At 38.7% G+C, this 24,223-nt stretch overlaps 1 protein-coding gene across 2 annotated transcripts in view; it reads left to right on the forward strand.

Annotated features, from left to right (window-relative positions):
- DPY19L3 (dpy-19 like C-mannosyltransferase 3) overlaps positions 1-23,840 on the forward strand; it is a 34,862-nt gene extending 11,022 nt beyond the window's left edge. Inside the window, exons 7-19 of one of the 2 annotated variants that reach the window (XM_041458811.1) lie at positions 1,258-1,381; positions 1,836-1,970; positions 3,659-3,790; positions 4,785-4,886; positions 5,338-5,411; positions 5,644-5,802; positions 7,264-7,386; positions 7,738-7,849; positions 8,377-8,433; positions 12,684-12,766; positions 19,401-19,533; positions 20,184-20,342; positions 20,946-23,840. In XM_041458811.1, the coding sequence (XP_041314745.1) occupies positions 1,258-1,381; positions 1,836-1,970; positions 3,659-3,790; positions 4,785-4,886; positions 5,338-5,411; positions 5,644-5,802; positions 7,264-7,386; positions 7,738-7,849; positions 8,377-8,433; positions 12,684-12,766; positions 19,401-19,533; positions 20,184-20,342; positions 20,946-21,107 (1,555 nt within the window). In that variant the 3' untranslated portion in view covers positions 21,108-23,840. The remainder of the gene's footprint in view (positions 1-1,257; positions 1,382-1,835; positions 1,971-3,658; positions 3,791-4,784; positions 4,887-5,337; positions 5,412-5,643; positions 5,803-7,263; positions 7,387-7,737; positions 7,850-8,376; positions 8,434-12,683; positions 12,767-19,400; positions 19,534-20,183; positions 20,343-20,945) is intronic. The other variant, XM_041458812.1, reaches the window with a different exon arrangement.
- The last annotated feature ends 383 nt before the right edge of the window (positions 23,841-24,223 follow it).

Below are 24,223 nucleotides of genomic sequence, written 5' to 3' on the forward strand. Positions count from 1 at the left end.
CTGCCTCCAGGGGTTCCTTCCACAGCCTCAGCTCATCTAAAGTTCAGCTCCTCCCTCCCCTTATTCCTGTAGCCACCTCCTGCACTAAGCCTCAGAGAAAAAACATGGTAATTGAGCTGTTCTCGTGCTTCATCACTTGAAGTGGCATCAGTTTGGAGATAAAAACCTAAGAACTGGCTTTATGCCAGAATTAAGCTGCTGGCAGGAAGCTAAGATTGGTGACATTGGCTGTTACCTGTAAATTACTCAAGAAAATAAAAGTACAGTCTTGGTTCTACCAGAAATGTTTGATATGTTAATGAGCAGCTCTAAAGGAATTTATCTGCAAGCACATTCACTACAGAATAATTACACGTGTATGGAGGCAAGATGTTTCTTTCTCCAAATATAAAAGTAATTAAAAGCCACATGCAATGTACAGTATTTCACACGTTTCTTTCATGAGGTCATCTCTTCCATTTACAGAATATCTGCAGCAAATTTGTCCCTCTTTCTAATAATTGGTGAACAGTGAGAGCTTGTTTACTTTATGCAATATAATAAGTGCATAGAATGGTTTTGGATAAAGACTTTCTGTCCAGATTAATTACATCTGAGGCTACTGAGTAATTCCATTTAGACACATTCTTCCTCCAGCTGAACATGTCTCAGATATGTTGCTTACTTGCCGTTTTAGCAAATATTTTCTCTACACTGGAAAAAAAATAATTATTCTTTGTTTTTAACTTTTAAACCAGATTTTGTAAATGACCGTTCTTTGGGGAATTCTTCCATCACATACTTCTTATGTTCAAAAGCTTCAAATCATGACCAAAAGTTCATAAGCAATTAAACTGTCTTCATGATCAAGTCATTGGGATCACAGTGAAAATTATATTTTGCTTATATTCTTATATGTGTATTTGCAAACCATAAAATGAAGTAACATGACCCGTGGTGTGGAAATCCACAAGCTGGATTTTGCAAGTGCTTTTCTAAATTACCCAAGCTGGGCTTCAGAAGTAGGATGTAATCCATAGTATAGTTCTTTTACAGTTAGTGAAGCTGAAGTACATCATTTGAGATGCAGAAACAATGGATAACTTGCAGAACCTTCGTAGTGATTTGTTTTCAGAGCCAGCTGTGTTGAAGGAACTGGAGTGTAGAGCCTCCAATTTTATAAATTAGTTAAAATAGCATAAAGATGCCTGTCATTGCAAGCTGTCTGTGACCAAGTGTTTGCTTGATTTTAAATTTGTGAAACTCTGTTTTGTACAGAGTAGATACTACAAGGGTAGAATTCACCATTCCTTTAAGGGAGAACTGGGCACTGCCATTCTTTGCTGTTCAGATAGCAGCCATCACATACCTACTCAGAACTCATTTACAGCCTGCTCAAGAAGTGAGTATTTCTGACAAGTATTACCCAATAAACTCAATAACAGAGAACTGTCCTGATCTGCAAGAATTAAAGCAAATGGGTGATCCAGTTTCTTTGACCAACAGTTCTTAAGTTACCACTCCTCATTTTGATCAAGTAACTGCTATTTATGCCACAGTAAAACAGGTATTGCATTTTAATCTGGGGTCTGAAACTATCCAAGATCTCACTGTTTTCTTGAAGATGCTATTACAGTGATAAAACACAGGCATAAGTCAAGAATTTGTAACTCTAATAAAAAGTTTGTTATCCTCTAAGCTGTTATTGCAGTTAGAAAATTCGTATTTTAAAAGTGGTTTAAAATAAAACCAGATTAAGGTGAGCTTTGGTTTGGTTTGTTGGGGTTTCTTTTTGTTTGATCTTGTGTGTTTTAATGAAGAAAACTACAAAAGAAAACTTTGTTCCCTCCTTGCAGAGGCTCACACTCATGGCAGTATTCATAGCAACGTTTCTCTTTAGCCTGACTTGGCAATTTAACCAGTTTATGATGCTGATACAAGCATTGGCATTGTTCATACTGGACTGCTTGGACATGCTTCCCACAGCAAAGGTAACTTTAACTTTCTCTTTGGAAAGAACCTAATTTTGTTTCTTTGCCTTCACAAAGCCAACAGTTTAGGAGGTGTTTTCCTAACCAGTGGCCTGGATGCCCAGAGTAATAGAGATTGTACTGTGTGCCTCATGCTTTGAAGTAATCAGAGTGTGTAAACCCTGCAAGTGTAAAAGTGCATAATGGAAACAACACCATTCCTGGGTTTTGTTCACTTGAACCTAGTTCATGTCTTGTTCATTTTTGTCTACTTTGTTTAGACACTATTTTGACACTTCCAAACGCCATCCTAACAGTGGATCTGATACCACAGCTTTAGCATGGCCTCTCAAAGTTGCCAGAAGAAAAAAGTACCACAGGAAATCTTTGTGTAAGCTGAAGTCAAAGCAGTATATGAATTCTGCCTCAAGCATTGTGCATCCTCGTTTGCCAGTCAGGGCCAAGCTCTGTACACAGGAGGAGGATGCAGAACACCAGGTTGCTGGGGAGAAGCAGTTGTCTTGCCTGCATTGACATTCACCGCAAAATAACAGCATTGCCCCTGCTGTGTTGCTGAGCTGGATAAGCCAGAAAATAAAACAAGTCTTACTAAGAAGGTCAGGGATCATTGACAGTCAATCTTTCAAAATAGAAATGTACTGTAGAAGATGAAAGAACTGTCTTTGACATTAACATTGCTGTGAAATTCTACCAAGATCATTTTAGGCATGCTGAAAGCTTGCACTGGTTGAAAAAGGTTCTAACTTTAGGAAAGGTTACAGGAAGATGAAGAGTAATTAATGTAAATTCATTTTAAATTTGAAGCAGACTTGAACTTTACTGATTGTATTAATTTAACTGAAAATGAGTATGGTGCCTGCATATCAAGATAAATGTGGCTTACTTAAGTTTTTGAACTCTTCATTATATCAGCAGCTGCAAGCTGAAGTCAACATTTAATGTGACTGGTCAGCTGCCTTAAAAGTCAGCAAATTACCAGCTTCATCGTGAGTTATTCCAAAACAGACTCACCACACCACCGTGTCTGTACTCATTTTCAAAAAAGCACTGCTTAGAACTCTTGGAGTTTGTTGGGCTCTTTGATACTGATTTATACCACTGCTGTTACACAAGACTGAACCTGGGACCTTTGTGTGAGGTAAAATGTATATTTTGGTACCACTGTGTCAGAAAATCAGCTGGGGTTTAGTGCTTACAGTGAGCTGAACACTGATAATAGTTTAGCATAACCCAAAAGGGATTATACTGAACCATTACTGAAAAGTTTGAGAAGGTAGGTGATGTTTGTTTGCTGAACTGCACTGAGCCATAACTCTCTAATCATAAAGACATCACAGAGGCTACAGAAACACCTCATGGACTGAAGAAGATATAGACATCTTCCAAATATTAAGTAATTATTATTTTCCTCACACTGCAGTTATAATCAGCTATAATCAGCAGTTAATCTGCTTGATTATAGTATCAGGCTTCCTTAAGTATAAAATGGGCATAAAATATTAACCTAAGTAGTTCAGGACATAAATATAAAAAGGATACAGTAATGGCTTTAAATGTAATGATTTACTGCAAGATGATAGATTATTTGCAAAAATAATTGATGTTGAAATAAATTGTAAAGCATATTCAGAGAAAAGCACCTATGACTGTAAAGTTTTGTAGGCATAAAAATCTCCTTATTGTTACAGGTTACATGGCTCTATATCATTCAGATTTCTGGGTTACTGCTGGTCTGTGTCCTACAGTTCTTCAATTCTATGATTCTTGGGTCATTACTTATAAGTTTTAATGTTTCTGTCTTAATAGCAAGAACAATCCAGGTAGGTACCAAAATATTTCTCTAGTACTAAATAAAGAGTATTTATATATATATGTGTGTGTGTGTGAATGAGTAATTTAGATGCATTATAATTTTCATTTAGCAATACTAATTAGAGGAATTACTGTAGCATACAGCAACCCAAACATTGCCTGATCAAATAATGAATTCCATTACACTAACTGCAGCTTAACCAAGCACATCAGACATCATAATTCCATGATTGCTATTAACATTAATGACTGTGCAAGCTGCAGTTTGGATCCTGGAAAAAAAAATTGCATAAATGGACTTTACACCTGTTTCAACAGGACTTGGCTTGAATTTGTGGATCTGCCTCCAACAAAATAATCTGAAACAACTAGGACAGCTAGGCTCATGTCGAGTTCAGCTTCCTGAAATCCATTGTCTCTTTCAAAGATTAGGGGTTTTTTACTGTAGTTATGGTTCTTTTTTTTCTGATTCTGGCATTGGTGATAGGCTCTGACCACAATAAAGGAGTTTACAGGGCCATTCCTATTGTCTGCACCTATTCCCAGTTACCTGTGAGCACCTTATCTGGATCTGGAGCTTGTAACTGGAAAATTGCTCAAAATCCTATCAACTGACAGAGCCACAAGATCCCTTTGCCATGTTTAGTGGAAGGTGTAATGAGTAGGTATTTCAAAAGGCACACAAGACTGTGGAAATCAGGGACTAACTTCTGTAAGTACACTAGGCCTGCTGCCAAAGAAAGGCTGTTTGGCTGCTTCCAAAACTTTGCCAGATCACAAGATCAAAGCTTTTATGACATTGTCCCTTCAGTTTTGTGCAAGAAGTATATCTTTATTCTGGGTACTTGGTTCTGTGTCTATTTTTGCTTAAATGACCCTAATGCAAAGTTGGTGCTGCTCAGGACCAGCAGATGAGCTGTTTCAAATAGCCTGTGATGCTTTTGTTCCAAATACATTAAAATAAAAAAAAGGACTGAAATACTAATATTTTCTTCTTTGTAGAAAAACCTAAAAAAGGGTGGCTTGCTTAATAGGCTTGGGAAACTTATCCTCCATGTTCTACTAGTTTTGTGCTTGACTCTCCTAATAAATAAATTCATTAAGGTAGGCAAATAATTTTTAATATCAAAAATTACGTATTGTTTATGTTAAAAGCTATTTGTTAACCATCTACAGGAATATCATTAAACAAAAACTGCAGTGAGATTTTTCTGCATCTCAGAAACTGCATTTTAGAAATTAAAGATAGTTTTGCTAATCTTTGATATATGGATTTGAAAACTTCATAAATTGCCACCAAATAATTTCCATTAACTTGAAGCTCACCTGTAGTTTTGTCAGTTGTAGATCTATACTGTTGAGCATTTGCAAAGTGTATCACTGAATTTTCTTTTCAATGAATGCAGTTAAAACTGAATGCTTCTTTCATTGCAAAGCACCCATCTTAGTAAGCCTGTGTTGCTTTACAGTTTCATTTAAATGAAAAAAAAGCTGTTTACTGTGTGACTTTTTTGATATTTAAAATGTAATTTCCTGTCTCTTCCCCGCTTTGTAGAAAATTCTTAATCTTGAGTCAGATGAGCATATATTCAAATTCCTGAAAGCAAAATTTGGATTTGGAGCAACAAGGTACGCTTCAGCTGCAATTTTGCTTTTTTGTTTGACTTCTTTAATTGAAGCCTTCAGGTTGTTCCTATTTCAAATGTGTGCAATAAATCACAGTTTTACCTCATGTTACTTGCCCTAAGAATAATCTGCACAACTGTGACTTTATAATTTCTTGAGAAGAAAGGAAACTTTGATCCTTTTTGACATCAAGTCATGAAATACATGATGGACAAAGATGTTTATTTTTTTTTAGAGATTTTGATGCTAACCTGTATCTTTGTGAAGAAGCCTTTGGTTTGCTACCTTTAAATACTTTCTCAAGACTCTCCAGTACATTACTTTTTTACATCTATGGATTTGTTCTCTTCCTTCTGACAGTAGCAGCTGTAATTGTTGCCTTTCGGAACCTCAGGTAAATCCAGTTTTAAGAAAATTCACATTTTTATCAATTTTATTTTCTTCAGCTGGCTGAGGAACTGACAGGTGAACACAGCAGCAAATACAGGATTGCTTTGCACAGCTACTGAGTAGTGGGGTGTATGAGAGAGAAATCAGGCAGAATAAGTAACTTCCTGTTGAATCTAAAAATGGAACCAAAGGAACATCCTTCCCTAGATTCAGTTAAGCTCTTTGCTGCTGAAGTTTTGCAGTATGTATAATGTTGGTTGGGTTTTTTGGGATGTGGGAAAGCAGGGGAAGGATGTTTTTATCTAAAACATTGTTAGTTTCTTTAGTTCATCCCATTTTCCCTGTGCAAAGCACTCCAAATCACAGATTTCCCAGATGTTACCCTCAAACTGCCCAGAAATGAGCTGGAATAGTCTGTGCTGAACTTTGTGATCTGTGTGAAGGGACAGGAGCTGTAAATGTGTATCACTGCTGGCAGTTCCCAGAGCTGATCAGTGGGATTCTGAGGTATCTACAGAACACAATCAGACAGAAATGTTATTTTTAAAAAATGGTTCATTATAGAGCTCTCAGTTTTACTTGTACAACCTGGGCAAAAGGTGGAAGGGATCATATAAAACTTGATTAAGCAAAAACTCAAGGAGTGTCACCTGACCAGTGTCACTATCAGAGATTTTAGGGAAGACTGGATAAAAAGGAGAGCAAGAGAAAGGGAGAGTATCCAAGACAATTACATTACATTACAATAGTAATTGTCAAATGCCAGTCATCTGTAAATAATTTTGGTAGTATTCAGCCAGCCTCTTTAAAAACTTACTGCATCAGTCAATTTTAAAAAGAAAGATTCTGGTGCTCTTATTTTCTGCAACCCTAGATGTAATCCCAAACATGTCCCTAATTTTTAATGCATTTATCTCACTTATCCCCTGCCCTGAAAAATCACAAAAACCCCACAAATTGAAGCAGCTTTTTTTTTTTTTTTCCCAAGGGCCCTCCACATATATTCACAAGGCTAGACATCTCAAGCAATAACCACTCCCTTCAGGGCTCATTTTCCCTAACTCTGCTTTCAATCTGTGGCTTTGGTAACATCCAGACAGACCAGCACAACCCCACAAATCACAGTTAAATTCTTCACTCTCATCAAAAGCCCTCTGAACATGGGACTAGCTGCTTCCAACAAGAAACCAAGCTTGCCTTGCTGTAAAGAATTTTATCTCATTCTAATCCAGTTTATTTAAACCCACTGCATTTCCAGAAATCTGCACATGAAAAGAAATACCTGATGCTGCATCGAGTTGGTGGCATCAGGCTAAATTAGATCATAGAGACAATAGAAGGTTGTGGGCTCATAGCAATGGTTGTTGTTTCTGGTCCCAGAAAGATTCTGTGCTTTTTAAAATGCAGATAATTATTTGAAATATGTTACAGAACTTCATATAACACTTTTTTTTTCTTCAATTAGTGGTTCAAATCAAGTCCATTTTAAGGACAAAATGGAAGAATACACAGTAACACTGAAGCCTGATGCTGCCTACAGCTTAGCTCACACAGTTCTTTTTGGATGTCTGGCATTAAGCACAATGAGGTATATTTTCTTGATTCTAAGGGCTTGTTCAGATGATTGAGTATATATTTATAGAAGTGTAAAATATGTTGACCACAAACTGATAGGATCATAAGCATTCTTTCTCTCCCTGGTGTGTTTCTACTTGTAGACTGAGGCATTTCCCAAAGTTCTGCCAGAAAGAATGGAAGTCTGGGAACAAAGATGTTCTCAAGAGTGCATAGCAAAGTGCAGTGTCAGTCCTGTACCTCAGTTATTTCAGAGGCATGAAAGTCCAAGGAAGCCGTGTTCAGAATTTCTCTAGACATTAACTGCTGTCACAAGCAGCTTTGCAGAGCTCCAAATGATCATGAAAAGCTTGTGTTCTTCCAGGATGAAGTACCTCTGGACATCCCACATGTGTGTTTTTGCATCCTTTGGCCTGTGCAGTACAGAGGTTTGGAAACTCATCCTGAAGTGTCTCCATCTCTACACATCCCAGAGGGTGAGCACTGTATCACAGCCTTTCATCCGCTGGGCTTTGCGCTGCATCTGAACCAAGTCCAGGCTCAGGGCTGAATATTGCTTGTAGTTCTCTCAAACCAGGTATCTCTGCTGGATGCTTGTATAAATTTAGTAAGTAAAATGGATTTTCTGGTGATTTCTATATTAAACAATTCCACTGGAATACACTAGATGGCAATATAGATGTGGCTATGAAAAATAACCTTATTTTTGCTAAAAAAGTCTCCATATTAAGAAATCATCAGCAGTCTGAAAAGACCTTTGCAGTCAATTATATTGAGTGACAGTGTTTTCCACCTTGTAGAATATAGATTTAAAGATATAAATCCATCTTTTGTGATGGGTCTGTAGTTGGGGTTTTACTTGAAAATAAAATCAGAATATGGGCTTAAAATTCAATCTCTTTAATTCCACTACATGTTAAATATTTCAGATATCAATACATTAAAAATTAAGTCTATTAAATGTATCATCAAAATAACCAATTATTTTTTCAATTTCTCATAGACACAGGTGATTAAGTATTCTATACCAATAATTACATTACTGTACATTTCATTTAAGGTAAGAAATTTTTATCAATGTTTTGGCATATTTTAATTGCATGAAATTTTTCCTTTCTCCTAGAATGGTTGTCTTATTAGTAACTACATACAAGAATTGTAACTGAATTTTAAAAATAAGGATAGCTGTGCCTATGGAATTGTCTGTGAAGGATCAGTTGGGCTTATTTGATCCAAAGTAGTTGTACATAGATACAAATGTTTATCTGATTGTATGTGTAAGTAGCAGGTGCTATTTAAATGCATAATTTTATGGAAATGGGCGTTGTCTCTTTTGGTTTTAACTAAGTTGTGGATAAAATGGCGATTTTCACATTGTGTCATGATTTCTTGTAGGAGCAGAAATAATCATAATCTCTTCTGCTGTGCCTCATCTCATGTGTTTTAAAGTTCAGAATTATTAAATGGTTTGTCTTCTGTCTGTTCCAGAAACAGAACATTATTATTTCAAACACTTAAATGTAAATGCATGAAACATACCTAAATCAATAACATGTACAAGATTATCAATCTGTCATAGCAGTGAGATTCAGAACACTGATTTAATGGTCAAACCATTCTTTTAATCTGTAGTCACAAAGACAAAAAATTCACAGTCTGCTTTGATGGAGAAGTTGTTTCTGCAATAACTAGTCTGAGATGAAAGTAATTCCCTTCAGAAAAACACAAGATTCATTTCATTGTTCCAGTTCAAAAGGCAGTAGTGAAGCAGTTAAGAAAGCTGCTAATAGAGTTCACTCCAGTATTGTGTTCCCCCCTCCAAAACTGAAACAAAAAGTAAAAAAATGCTGTTTTCCACTTAAATTGTCGTATTGTTCTGTTAGAAGACTCTTTTTTGTCCACTGATGTGACAGTTAGGAAGTCATTAGCCGTTTTCATCATCTCCGAATATGACAGAAACAATGCCATTTCTTCTGAGATGGGGGATACCAGGAGCATGACATTCTGATAGTCTAATGTGACAGATCACTAGGAATAATTTTCCTCCCACTCTTCATGAGCAGATATAAAGTTCCTAAATTCTGTCAGATTCAATTCTGAAGTCAACAGAAACACTGATTTCATGGGCTGTAGAGCAGTCATTAGTTGTGCTCAGTCTGCCTGAAAAGCATCATTTTTGTGTTTCTTCTAAATAGAGGAAATAATTTTTATTGACATTAAAAATACTGTTTTTCAAATTTCTCAGTAGGAATGAGAAATTTGTCACCTCTCAGTTGTTTTTTTGTCCTGAGTCAGTTCTTGCAGTTGAGCAAGTTCTTGCAGTTGATCCACACCAGAAGAGTGGATCTCTCTGTGGGTCTTTTCTACAAAGCTGAAAGAGTTGATGAGAAGCCTGAGGGAATCACAGAATATTCTGAGCTGGAAGGGACCCACAAGGCTCCTGTCCCAGGTGCCCTGGCAGTGGTCAGACAGGAATTCTTACAGAGATCCAGAAAGGACCCATCGCTTCTGTAAGAATGTGGTTTTATATTCTCTCTCTAAAACCTTATAAAGAGACAGTGGAAGGATATTTTTTGGAACAGAGACTTACTTATCTTTCTCTTTCCCAAACAAGAATTTCTCTGTTCAGTCACTGACTGCTCAGATTGCAGGGGCAGTTTCTCTGTACACCACAAAGTTAAAGGGCCATCAGGGCTGGTTCTCTTGAATTTGCAGGAGGACAGTTAGGTGTTTCATTATTTGTTACATTAGTCAGAAGAAATATTCTTCAGTGCAGTTCCTCAAAATAGGATTTTTATGGGATTATTAACCTAATCCTGAATAAGCCAATGAAAGCCTCTTTTGAGGCATGTGGTTACTACAGCCCCGAATACATCTCTTGAACAATAATTTATTGAGGTGCAGATGCAGCTACAATGCTGGCTTTCTTTCAGATTTCAGGTACAGGATGTTTGAGACCTGTAAGACATCTGTATTCCTGTTTGCATGTGATTTTCATTATTACAGTGCAAACATCTTTCAGATAAAGTGAAAATGCTGAAGTATTTCCATGCCTGCTTTAGCTGTGCTGCAGATAACACATGCAAAAAGCAGTACCAAGTAGTATTTATGTTTCGCTTCTTACACTTCTCAGGTAGATTTCACCTTTTTCTGTGTTCATTGTATTTTAACTTCAAATTAATGCTCATCAATTTGTGTTTGCATGTCAGTAATCTCTGAATAAATTATTGGTACTTAAGGTGAGATCCTGAGCTTGAGCATTCTAATTCCAAGGATTGCCAAATAATCTTGATTTCTCTCTAAGAGTAAACTCTGTATTCCCGTTACTTCTGCAGCTGCATTTTTATCTTCATCATGCCCAAGTCCTTTTGCTCCAAACATGGATATTTATTACAGCACGTATTGGAACATATGGTCTGAGCAGTCTTTGGCTGCATGAACAGCTTCAGTTCAGGGCTAACTTAAGCCACTTGACAACCAATTTCTTCTCCTGAAGACTTTGACCCCAGAGACAAGCACTGTTACAAGCTGGAAACCTCTTTGACATTTTCCTCTCTCTTCTGAGCAGTTTGTTACATCCCGTATGTGCTCCATCTGTTCTTTTTATCCTCTCCTGGTGTCACCAGACTTTTTCTCAATCTGACATATACTTGATTTATAAAACAAAGTTCTTTCAGTGTTATTAGTCCATATTTTCATATGCTTTACTTTTTATTTGTCATTCTCTTGTATTTGGAACTCCTGAAGTACCTTCGTTTTCTCTTGGTTCTACTAATCAGGTGTAGCGCTACCTGGAAATTTTTCAATTCACAAATAGCAAGCCCCATGACCAAAATTTTCCTCCAGTAGAAACTGCCTGTACTCACTCAAAACTTGCAGTACTGGGACTTAAAAAACCTTTACAGAGTGAATGCCATGGAATAGCCCCAGCAGTGAGCAGGGAGCTGTAGCACTGGTGGAACAGCCACTGGTTCCTCAGGAGGTGACAGGGCAGGGTGCCCCCTTATATGACTGAAAAGCAAAGCAGAGTCCATTCCTTCTGTCTCCACCCTGAAGGACTCGAAGCTCTCAGAATGTGTAGCTATTCCAGGCAGTTTAGTAATGAAGAGAGGAAATTTTGATTCATGATGAGACTCCACAATCTCCTTTCACAACAGCTGAATTTACTAATCTCTGGGAGAGCTTCTGAAGAGCAGAAATACATCTGTTGTACTGTTGTACTTCCCAAAGCTTCCCCACGGCTGTGATGCTGCCATGGCTCCATCTGGGAGGTGCCAGGAGTACTTGAACCAAGTGTTTTAAGTAAGCAGGTACACTAGTGAGAATCTTAATTGGCCCAGCTATATCTCCTGCCCCCAAGCCTGCAATGTAATTACAGTTTTAGTGAAGGAATGCCTGTGTTTGCTAAGGGGCTCAGCAGCACCACATTCAGATTCCTTCTGAACTCTTGGATGAGCATTAAAATGGGATGATTAATGGCTTTTTAGATTATCAGGTGGGTTTTCTTAGACTTTCTCCTGTAGCATTTCCATTTTCACACCAACAGTCCTTATCTAAAGAAAGCAGGTTTGGAATAGGTTTCACCATAACATCCTCTGTAGTAAAGACTGATGCACAGCAATCTGTCATTAGCATTGTCATTATCTTCCTTAATTGCTCCCTTCTGCCCTGCAATATTCACTGGCTTAAACAATAAACCCTTAAATAAATCATTGTTCCCTTAGCTTTTTGGACAGGAGGGTTAAGCTTTTCAGAATCAGTTTCCATCCTTTTTTCTCTCCTCTGGATTTAATTTATGTATTCTTTGTATATAGTAAATTTTTAAAAGCTTTCCCCTGATGGCCTGTTCGTTGTTGTCATTCAACAACGAGAGTTTTATTTTTGCCTTCAGTAGTTCTCTTTTAATTCAAATTTCTGAAATACCATTAATAGCATCTTCAGCATATCTAATAATCTTTACTTCTGATACAGATTTCCTGCCTTTTTAAATTTAGTCTTATATTTCCTTTCCTAACTTAATGTTAATTCCTGGGACCTTTCCTTGTCTTGTCGTCTTTGACAATGGGCAGTTCTGGTCCTGTTGGTTATCTGGCAGGAGTGCAGATCTCCAACTCTGAAACTGTGTGTTCATCCTGCAGTGACAGCCACCTCTCCTTCCCAGGAAGAGTAGATAGATACTCTTGAGTCTTGCAATTTACCCATGACCTGGACAAGATTATTTGCCAGCTAAGAGGAAGTAATACATTTCAGCATCCAAAACTTGTTTGGTTCATTCTGTCTTCAGGTTGTTCTATTTTGTTTCCATTTTAGTTCTGGCCAGGAATAATGGATGAACTATCAGAGCTGAGAGAATTCTATGACCCAGACACTGTGGAGCTGATGAACTGGATTAAGTAAGAGGATTTTTTCTCTATTTCAGTTAAATGCTATTTGTGTAGACCTAATGTTCTTAGTTATAGTGTTCTCCTTATTTGTCCCAGCTCAGCAGTGAACTCTGGTGACCCATGAGGATAGTTAGGGTGAGTGGGTTATCAGGAGGTTGGCTATGAGCAGCTGTGGACAGCAGCTCTGTATCACTGTTCAGTGTCACTGTTCAGTATCACTGCTGTGTTCCACGTGCATCAGGGAACCAGCTGATCCCTTTGCCCCCATAAGGACACAGTTTTCCCAGCCAAAAGAGGTAAATTTGGAGGTGCCACGCTTCTCTCATCATATTATAGCTGCTTTACATTAATAGACCTCTGCAGTGAAATCATTTTATTCCTCAGCCCGCACGCCCCCAGCCGAATGTCCTTCTCAACTCTGTAAATGTTAAAAAGCTTGGATGTAGTGCTGGAAAATTCTTACTCTGCAGTCTCTTTGTTGGACTTGAAAACAATCTAAGTTGTTTCTGCTTGTTAGAATTAATCCAAACATGTGTTCCAAAATGCAAGCAAAATATTTTGAATTGAACTTGAGCTTGTCACAGCTAAGCATAGGTGCAGTCTTTCAGGGGTGTGAGTTAATAATTCAGACCCCACCTCATCACTTCTGCTTTCTCACAGAGCATAGGAAGGTATTTTTTAGGTGGAAACAGTTTGGAATACTTCATGTAAAAGATGCTGAGAAAAAAGGCCAGGTAGGATGTTCTCTGGAGGGCTGTGAACTGAAGGGATATGTTCTCTATTAACATAGAGCAGCCACTAAAAACTTACAGGTTAAGTTTCTGAACAGGGAGATTCCTGGGACTTGTATTTATTTGCAACTCCGGCAATGATTTTAAAAAAATAGAATTGGTTTCATGTTATAGAGAAAAACATTCTGAAAGGAAATCTGAATATACAACATTAAATATTGAACTGTTTGAAGTATTTCCTTGGAGTATTTCCTTCATATGCAATGAACTTCAGCGAAACCAGTCACCCAGACTGTTCTCCCCATAGCAACATATTTACACTCCATAATGTTGTATTTCTTTAATCCATAAACTAGAAGGAGTAATTTAGAAGTGAAATATATTACAAGCCTTCACTGACTTATTTTGAAAGCAGGCCATGATTTTTTCCATCATTTAGAATCTTTGCAGCCTTATTGACATGTTTTTGTGACTAATGTTTACCAGCCAGTTCCATTTAGCACTACTGTTTTATTAAAAGATGGTAAATGTCTGATAGTTCAGGTCTCCTGTGTGCAATATATAGAGTTATATATAGATTTATACATAAAATATGCATGTGGAGTTATTCCCAGCCATGAACTGGATTTGACTGGCTCCAATGAGAGTAATTTTTCATGTGTTCTTAGTGCTGAGAATGCTAAACTGGTGCTTGTCATCTCTTCATTCCAAGTCATGACAGACAATTACAGAGGGGCATTTTTTTACTTAGAATTTATTGTATTTAGAAATATTATTCCTGTGAAGAAGAGTTAATTATCTATGCTTTAAATACCAGTCAACAAAATTTATGGTAAGTTTCTCAAAATGGGACAGATTTTGTTAAGTTTGATGTGTAAGAGAACACTTTTACTTTACTAATACTTGATAGTTGTGCTGTAGTTAATGACCTGTCAAGGCTGGTGTCAGGAACTAATCATTCATTATTAAAACTCAGTATGAAAAGCTCTAATTTGTCATGTATAGCAGTGAATTAGGAATAACTCATCTGTCTTGCAATCTCTCCACAACAAGAAAACCCTTCTGTCCGCTAAGCTCTAAATGCATATTAACTTGTCCAGATATACAATCTGAATAATGGCCAACTATTAGTCTGTCCCCTGTGAAGTGTCTGCAGATGCATTTCTTACTCTTGCCCTCACTAAAATTGCCATAGCATTTTCAGGAAGATTAACTGGTTTGTATCTGTACAATTGCAGAGCACAATTTCTTACATAATGATCTTGCATATCCCAGTCTTCAGCTGTTTTTCCTACCCGCCATCTCATTTTCTTAGCTTTTTTCCAACAAAAAAGTTAAGAATCCAATGCTCCAGGGATAGTTCATAGTTCTGTTCCCAGCTGGGAGGTACATTAAAATTCTTAGTTTTGGTCTTTCTCCCTAAGACAGCAGGAACAACATGCTCATTTGTGAGATGGGGAGGAATATCAGTAGAATGAGCAAATCAATAGCGTGAACTTCCCTACTCTGTTTACTCCTGGTAAGTGCTAAAGAAGCTATGTCTTCTGCCTTTAAAGGGGAAATCTGTCTACAGTTGTGGAATATATCAGTAGCAGTTGCCAAAACTCAAGAGAAAAAGTTCTTAAAAATCTTGGGCAGCAGCCAAAACAATGAAAAAGTTAACTGAGACTGAGATTCAGCAGAGCATTGTTGGATGTCAGCTGTACCTGAACCAGGTGTAGGGACAAGCAGGCAAATATGTATGTTAATGGAAACCCCACAAAATTCCAAAAAGCTCCTAAGGTTATGCAAATGAAACACCCATGTTTCAATGGTGGTTCTTTCTTTTAGTAATTTATACTAATTTATATTAATGGCTATATTTTAATTTCAAGCCAGCTTTAAAGTTTAACTCTGTTACTTACATTCCTGATTTTCAAGGGTAATCACAATGAAATCAACACGTGTTCCAGACTTTAAAGGCAATATTACATTTTTTTTTAAATTATTGTTCTTAAATTCTTGGGCTTTTGTTGGACATACATGTGAGTAAATATCAGGCATGAACTTGAAGTGCCTGAGAAGTAGGTTTATACCAGCTGTGTAGGTGCAGTCCTTTATGTGAGCATAATCTGCATGCATAAAATTGAAGCTGGGACTCACAAAAACACATCTTGTTGCTCTTTCTCTGTGACGTTTTCCATTTTTGCAATTTTCAGTCTTTCCAAACCAGAGGGAAAAAAAAGAACCATGTCAGTGTGACTGAATATGCTTTACTGCCTGTCTTCTGCAGCTAAATCTGTGATGTTTTAATATTGCATTCTGCAAATAAAAAGATTTTCTTTTAAAGAAGAAGAAAAATCTATCATGGCATACTCCTCAGAATCTCCTTTTCTCAAATCCTTTCACTTTGTTGATTCATACCATACTCAGGCACTAGTAATGAAGTAATCTGTGACTTGTTAGATTTTATGGCTTTGAAAGTCAACTACAGGGTTCAAGTCTGGAGGACTTCTACTAGAAATAGCCATTTTATTTCTAATGATGTAACCTGTAATTGCAATGTTGGCCATTTCTTCCTTAGTGCTTCCTAAAACCAGCTCACAATAATTCTTTAGTATTTTAAGAGAAAGAATTACTACCACTTTTCTAGTCTGTGCAAGTACTTCCTGTAAAACCCTTTTATTTTTAATGAGTTATTCTTTCCTATTTATATAATTCTCTAAATTCTTAAGTGTAAGGTAAAGAAAAGGTTCTCACACTGTAATATAGTGCTTAGTTTACCCATTAGCTCAGCTGTAATTAACTTGTTGAAAGCTTAGAGCTTCAAAAATAAATGAGATTATTTGTTCAAAATGCCATCAGGTCTGCTTGGAATGGCATTTAAATTATATAATGTAAATCAGTTTGACCTGTAAGTCCTTGTCATTATTTAGTGACATTTCCTAGAGAATAAATTGTTTGCAGGTTGGGCAGTGTGGTATGGAGCCTGGCAGAGAGCTATAAAAACAAATTATCCTTTCATTTTATACATCATTTGCTCAGACAGTTGTAAAAATGGCTTGGTTTTAGTGCAATAGAGAAGTGTCATTCAGGGGTTCGCAGCACAGGAGGTGCCCTGGCTGCAGAGCCCTGCGGCGGTGCCCGGCTCAGGCAGGAGCATCCCTGGGATGCAGGAGCCATCCTGGCCCTGGGAATGCTCCTCAGGGCTCCTGTGTCCCCAGAACTCAGCAGTGGAACCCCCAAGAGCTCATGGGGAGGGAACTGGAGAGGGCAGACACTGCCTGGGGCTCTGTGTCACCTCCCAGTGTCACCTCCCAGCTCTCTGCCCGGGGCACTGAAATCCAGCACTTGTGCTCCTGGCACTGCCAGTGCAGCACAGGGAAAGAGGGCTTCCAGTAGCTCCTGCTGGTCTGGGAACATCTGAGCTGGCCAGTAAAACATGGACAGTGATGTGTCTGAAGGAGTATCATTTCCTAGGACTTCAAACTTGTAAATCTCAGGAAACATCTGCCTTTACCCGGAACACCAGATGTTAAACTCCCCCCCAGACCAAAGCACTTACGGCAGTTGTTTGAAAAGCAAGCAAGGGTCACTAGATTGTCTTCAAGGGATAGGGAGAGCAGGAAGTGCTGGCAAAACTCTTTCTGTGTAGTAAAGAATGCAACTCGGCTGTATTTCACCCATTCAGCAGGAGTGAATGCTTTTGGAAAGGGGAGGAATGGAGCCATGAATCTTCTGCAGGGTCCATTTTCTGAGGGGAGATTCACTGAGGGCTGCAGCTCCAATCTCTGCTCCATGTGACCAGAGCAGGGTCAGGCTGGAGAGCAGGGAAAGGTTCTGCTTCCCCAGAGGGTGCTGGCACTGCCCAGGCTCCCAGGGAATGGGCACAGCCCCGAGGCTGCCAGAGCTCCAGGAGCGTTTGGACAGCGCTGCCAGGGATGCCCAGGGGGGATTGCTGGGAGGTCTGGGCAGGGACAGGGGCTGGACTGGATGAGCCCTGTGGGTCCCTTCCAACTCAGTATGTTCTGTGATTCTATATTTTTGACAAGCATTTTTACCAGTAGGTTATTAATAAAGGGCACTATCACCTTTAGATTTCTTTTTAAAGAAAAGAGCCTGCAGGCTGGTTTGGCTTTTTTGTTTGTGGTTTTGCCTTTGGTACTTGTTGGGAGGGGCTGTGTGAGTGGCTTTAAGAAAGTTTGAGTCTGCTACAGAGCCCATTATAATGCAAATCTGCAATCAGAAGAGCAGGGTTGCCTTGGTAAGACCAGTCGGGTTTTAAAATTTGAACTAATCTTGAACAACCACAGAAACCTACTTGTCACATTAGCAGTTGCCTGGCCCAGGCATAAACACAGAAACATGTTGAAGATGCTTTAAGAATCATCATTTTTATTTGGGTGTCTAAGCTCTCCCCAGTCCCTCTGTGAGTCCAGCCCATGTCCTTTGCAGCTTAGTCCTACAGACTTGTGCTTTCCCACAACTCCAGGGATGAGTCCTGGCTGACAGCCTGTCAGGGCTATCCCATTTGCATAGTACTAAATTCTATCAGGAATTAATTTCTTTTAATGGAACATGTACTTCAGGACACTTGTGGCTTTGAATATTTTAAGTAATAAGTAATTTCTTAAGAGATTAAATATTTTCAGACTTTAAAATTAAACTGGTTTTATAAAGTGCTGAAGGACTAGTCTATCAGGAAAGTTAAACTGGCCTATTAAAAATACTATCTCTGGCCTGCCTTCCTAGATGAGATTAATGTAGCAGTGCAAGATTTTTTAGGAAGGGTTTGTAATTATTAATTCATTTGCTAGGCATAATCTCTTGAAAGGCGATAATAAAATTTAATACTTGTCTCAACATTTTTAAGCTGATCATGGAGCTAAAAGATGATGACTGAGTGTGTAGCTGCAGTTTCCAAAGGCTCCCTAAAGTGCACCCCAAACTGTCACAGTTACTGGAGTACTTTTGTGTGTGCATGGGGGTGTTAGGCACCTATTCCCATTCTAATTTCATTTTAGTTGATTTAATGTGTGCTGCTTTCTGTTGGTTTAGTCTTCACAGACCCTTCCATGGTTATGTGCCTACTAAGCACTAGAAGTCACTTCAGCATACTATGGCCAGTTCCAATTAGCCTGATTACAGGAGTGTCTATTGCCTGGCATTTTTACTTTCTTTTTGTGCTGCCCTTCTGTTGTGTCTTTGCAAAGATTTTCGATTGTAAACTTTTTGGGAAGAATGTGAGCAAAAAAAATTTTTTTTCATTATTGGTACTTGAGTGATCTTGAGATACCAGGACTGCTATTTGGAATTTCAAAGGTTACAGTAACAAAAAGTGACAGCATTATTCTGGCATCTTCTGCATCCCCCTGCCCCAGCTTTTTGCAGCTGGGATGTCTTTTTTCATAGTTTCTCTCTCACAGTTGTCAGAATAGGAAGAGTAATGTCTCATGGAACAAAGTTTTTGTTCCAAGTGAATGGTGAATGCCTGGACAAGAACAGAAAGTTTTACCATTCAGATTAAATAATTATTTTATATAAAGTACCTTATATATATATATCAGACTCAAACCTAAGTCACAATACGTTTCTTGAAATATTAAAAGAATTGGAATATAGAAACCTGTAAATATTCATTGGCTTTATGAACCTGATAAATGTATGAAATATAGAAATAGTTTGAAATTGTCAGGATCATGTTTTCCTTAGATTTTCTCATAGTGCTTAGTAAATTTTTATTTGCAGTTGAGTATTATCATAATTTATCCACTTGGCATTTGAAGAATACACAGGTGCTTGAACAGTTTGCTCCCTGAATAGAGGAGAAGCAGAAAAATACTTTTGCAGTCTTTTTTTTCCTTCTGATCTGTCACAAGCATTGAAAAAGTGCCCCTGCAGAGACTTCCTCAGACTTATCAATGTTTGTTTAGGTCAAACACTCCAAACACAGCAGTGTTTGCTGGGAGCATGCAGCTGTTGGCAGGAGTCAAACTGTGCACTGGACGGACCTTAACCAACCATCCCCACTATGAGGATAAGAATCTGAGAGAGAGAACAAAACAGGTAAGAGACTTCAGATTTTTTATAGTAATCCTTGCCCATGTCACTGACTCCACTCCAAAAAACAGTAATGTCCTCATGGCACACTGCAAAAGGCATCATGTGCTTTACTCATGGATAACTTACTGTCAGGCACAGGCCCAGGATTTAACTGCTTTGGGATCTCCTGACTCAATTCTGGCAGCTGGTGAGCAGCTCTGTGCCTGGGTACCCAGCTAGTCCCAAGGGCACTGGTTTGCCTACTATGGCATCAGTAGATCCTGGTGCCCACTTGGGCTGTTAAACCCACATGGAACATTCCCTGATACTCCCCTCAGTTCCCAGAGCAGCACGCAGCATTTGATACAGAAACCATCCTGAGAAACTGCACACGGAGCTGGGAGACTGTTTTCACCTCCCCTTCTCTGGACTTGAGACATTCCCAAAGCCTGACAGCACCATCCAGTGTTGTGTAGCCAGCAGCATCCATGCCATAACACACATCTCCACATGGAGATTATACTGAATAAAGCACTTAGAGGTTGTTTCTATAATATTTAATCACATGATTTCTCAGTCCCAGTTCTTTGTTTGGCTCAAGATAGAGGGCAGAGCAAACAAAGCAGCAGTGAGTGGTGTTGTGTGTGTTGGAGCTGAGTTCCCTTGCTGTGCAGATCTACCAGATCTATGCCAAGCGCTCTCCCGGTGACGTGCACGGCATCCTGCGCTCCTTTGGCACGGACTACGTGATCCTGGAGGACAGCATCTGCTACGAGAGGAGGCACAGCAGGGGCTGCCGCCTGCGCGACCTGCTCGATGTAGCCAACGGCCACGTGAGTGTGACAGGACATCAAGGAACAGAACACATTCGCTTGCCTTGCTCTGAAACCCACTTACTGAGAGCTGAGCTGGCTCAGCGTATTTGCACTGTGGGAAGGAAAACCTACTGGATCTTAGACATTCTCAAAATGGCCAGATTAACATTGCTAGCTCTTAAGGGTATTTGAGAATAAAAAAGGTGGGATTTCAGCCTGGGCAGGATAAGTAATCACTTCCTGAAGAGCTCCAGGTTAGGAGCACACAAGCAGAGTTCCCTCCCAGGTGTAAATCACTTGAGAGCTTCAGTTCCCTGAGGAGTGGTTCTGTTACCACTCTGTGTCAGGGGAGTTCTCAGGCATTTCTGGGGCTGAGCTGGAGCCAGAGCAGGCTGCACAAGGCCAAGCAGATATGGACCTCTGACAAAGCAGTTTTATCCATTTAGAGACAATACTCTAAGTCTTACTGCTTTAAAGGTTCCTCCCACTTGTTTCATACTGTGAACAAACCTGGCCAGCCTGACCCAGTGAGTGTATTGTGGAGGTTTTTATGAACTTGTTATTGCCTGGAACTGTGAATTGGCTAAAGAAATTTCACCCATCTGTTCCATTTCATTGCAGATCATGGATGGCTTGGGAGAGAATGAACCTGATTTGAAACCTTCATTGTATCCTCGCTTCTGTGAGGAAATTAAGAAAAACCTTCCTTCTTACACCATGCACTTCACCAGGGTGTTTCAGAACAAAACATTCCACGTTTACAAACTTGCCAAGCATAAATAACATTTCCAACCATGACTTCAAGTTCAGTATTTCACTGCTAGGACCACATTAGGAAATGCAGTTAAAGTTTACAAACAGGTTACATTTGTAAGACATTTTACACCAATGGTTTTTTGTTTAATTACTGTGATTCTTTTTTTAGACAGCTTAATTTTGATAACATTATTGATGTTGCCAAAATTTTCATAAATTCATAAATAAATGCTAGCAGGGGCCATTTAGATTTAAATTCTGACCCTCAGAACACTTAGGTTGTAATTGTTTTCCAGTTTCAATTGATTGGAAGACAAGGGCAGCAGCCTGTGAATTGCTCAACAGTTCAGATTTTCCTCTCCAATTATAGAAATTCGGTGAAAGCAGCCCATGCTGCTCCTGCCCTGAGTAAGCATTGCCTTTGTGAATCCTAAAAATAGTCACAAAATGAAGTTTTGTCTTACAATCTGATCCTTTTTGACAGATCCTTGTGCTCTTTCAGTGCCTCTTTTTTGAATTTTTTGGGAATGTATGCGGATATGAGTTTCCAATTTTGTGAGTATGATTGCAGAATCAGTGAGTGCGGATTAAGAAAACAATTTTGAAGAAAAATAATCTTTGGTCCAGCATTTTTAGTGATCAGAAACAAACTGGTTTATAACATTAAGTGTTTAATGATGGAGTGTTACGTATTTTTAGTGAGAAAAAAGGCTGGAGCATGCTTGATACATGTTGCATGTTTGTATCCTTGTAAAATGCTCAGAACAAACAAAAATCCAAATTTCTCAGTTTGGATTTTCAGAACACTTTCCTGTATATATTTTCTGAACTACAGGGGATCCTTTCTCTCCTCGTGTGAATCCCACTAGGATAGCAAAATTGGACAAAAGAAAAACTCATCTCTAAAGCAGCAGGAAACCAGTATTTCAAATACATTCAGATAGCAGAGCTTTGTTTTGTATTATTTCAGACACAAAGCTCTATATTTTAGCACAAAATCACTGTGTCCTTGTTCTTTAGCCTAAAACAGAGACTAACAGTATTTTAAAATGATGTGGAAGATTAAGTGAAGCCAGAGCTCAATGGTGAGAATTTTGTGATTTGTTTGTATTCTTTGTCTTTTTACCAGCCCGAACTTTGTGATTTGTATCAGATTTCTAAATGTTATGAAGGTACCACATGACTTTTGCCGTGTTTTTAGCACTGCTTTGGTTTTAGATTGAAATCAAAAATAAATTTGGAAGCCTCACAGTACTCTCCATCTTGAATTAGACGTCCACTAGGCTCATTGTTTGTTACGAAAAACAGAATTGTAATAATCAAGTGCCTCTAGGCCCAGGCTGAATTAACATTTGAACACCTCTAAGACTGTTTGTGGCCTGTGCAAATAACTCAGTTATAGTAATTACCACTGCAATTAATTTCTAATGATGGGAAACTTAAAGTGCTACAGATAGCAAACTCTACATTTCATTTAATCAAGATGTGTAATGAGATTAGCTGTCACAACTGAGCTGGGCTCCAATTCCAAATGATTTAAGTGTTTTCCCTTTCAGTTGTACCAAGGTAAATTACCAAAGAGATGGAGATGGTTATGTCACATGCTCAAACAATTTTATATTCAGTAAATACTCATTAAACAATGTTAACATCCTTCTGCCTTTGTGGCACAGAAGGCTGTGCTGTAGCCAGGCTGTGTTAAATCACACACTGACAGGAGCTGGGTTGTTACACTGAGTAGCTGAAACTCCTGAGTAATTCCTAGCCTGTATCCTTTAATGAGGTTGGAGACCACTGCAGTTTAACATAATACAATAATAAAACATTTTAATCAGTATTAAAACTTTAATTAGGCCTGTAATGATGCATGATTCTTGCTGCAAGCCTGGGTCAGTGAATCCCTCAGTGGGTGCTTTCAGTAACTGAAAACAAGCACACAAAAGGTAAAAGATGTCTGGGCTGTATGGCATGTTCTAGAATGCAACTGCATCTTTCTGGAAAGGTGCAGTGACTTTCTTTTGGTGGAGGGGAGGCATTCCCAGGCCCAGTGATAACCTGGTTTCTTCAGAATTTACTTGTAGGTAACAGCTGAGACTAAGAAATCCTGACTGAAACAGTAATTATTTTTAAACAAACTTATTTCAAAAATGCAGTTTCTAATCTTGCCAAAGGAGAAATTTAACATTTTCATAGAAACTACCAAGTGCAATCTGGTTTGTTTGGGGTTTTTTACACAGAAAGATGCATTATGAGAGATTATCAGAAAGGTTTAACACTATTCCAGGGACTGTAGTGCAGCATTCAGACACCAACCTGCTTCAAACAGTACATCCAGGTGCCAAGAGCCAAAAGCAGTTCCCTGCTCCGAGGGAGCAGCTCCTCCCTGCGCCTGTTTGGGACAAGCCTGGGAGGGGCTGGGGGAGAGGGGCTGCACCTCCCTTTCCTGAGGTACCCCCAGCAGTGGCAATGGCAGGGACAGGCTCCTCCCGTGTGCTCCTTGGTGGCCACAAGGACTTCGTGCTGCATGTGATCAGTGGGATTGTGGTATAAATTACTTTTTCTGAGATTGCAGAGACAAAAGTGCTATCGAGGAACCAGGACTTTTTTAGGAGAGAAAAGCCTTTGAGATCCATAAGTGTATTTTAATTTCTTGTTTCAGTGTTCTGCTGGTGGGATCTAACATAGTTATTTTATAATATGTTGTTGTAAAGAGATGTAATGACTATTGTATACTAAATAAATTGTGTAATTTGAAAGTCACTTTCTTTGCTTGTTTTTATGTTGGGATGGGCTGACAAGGACCTGGTTTGGGAATGAGCTTTGTTTCAGTCTATATGGAAGAAAGCAAAATATTCTTCACAAGCAAGTTTTGGCTTCTCAAGATCATTATATTGTGTACAGCACTAACTTTTGGAATCACCTTTGTGTTTTAACAGCTCACTGGGCTTCCTTTGTTAGAAGCTAAAGGTACCAGCCATGATTTTTATCAGTCGTCACCCCACACATGTCAACTCCAGTACGGTCAGTCGGCTGAGGCAGTATATCCATTTAAATAAATATTATTTCTTTCTTTATTAAGTGTATAAGTGTATTATTTATTTATACTTACATATATAGTAAATGCTTTGCCCAGCAAGGATCTG

Source organism: Pyrgilauda ruficollis, unplaced genomic scaffold (genome assembly GCF_017590135.1).
Source record: "Pyrgilauda ruficollis isolate IOZ18807 unplaced genomic scaffold, ASM1759013v1 scaffold13, whole genome shotgun sequence".
Lineage (NCBI taxonomy): Eukaryota > Metazoa > Chordata > Aves > Passeriformes > Passeridae > Pyrgilauda > Pyrgilauda ruficollis.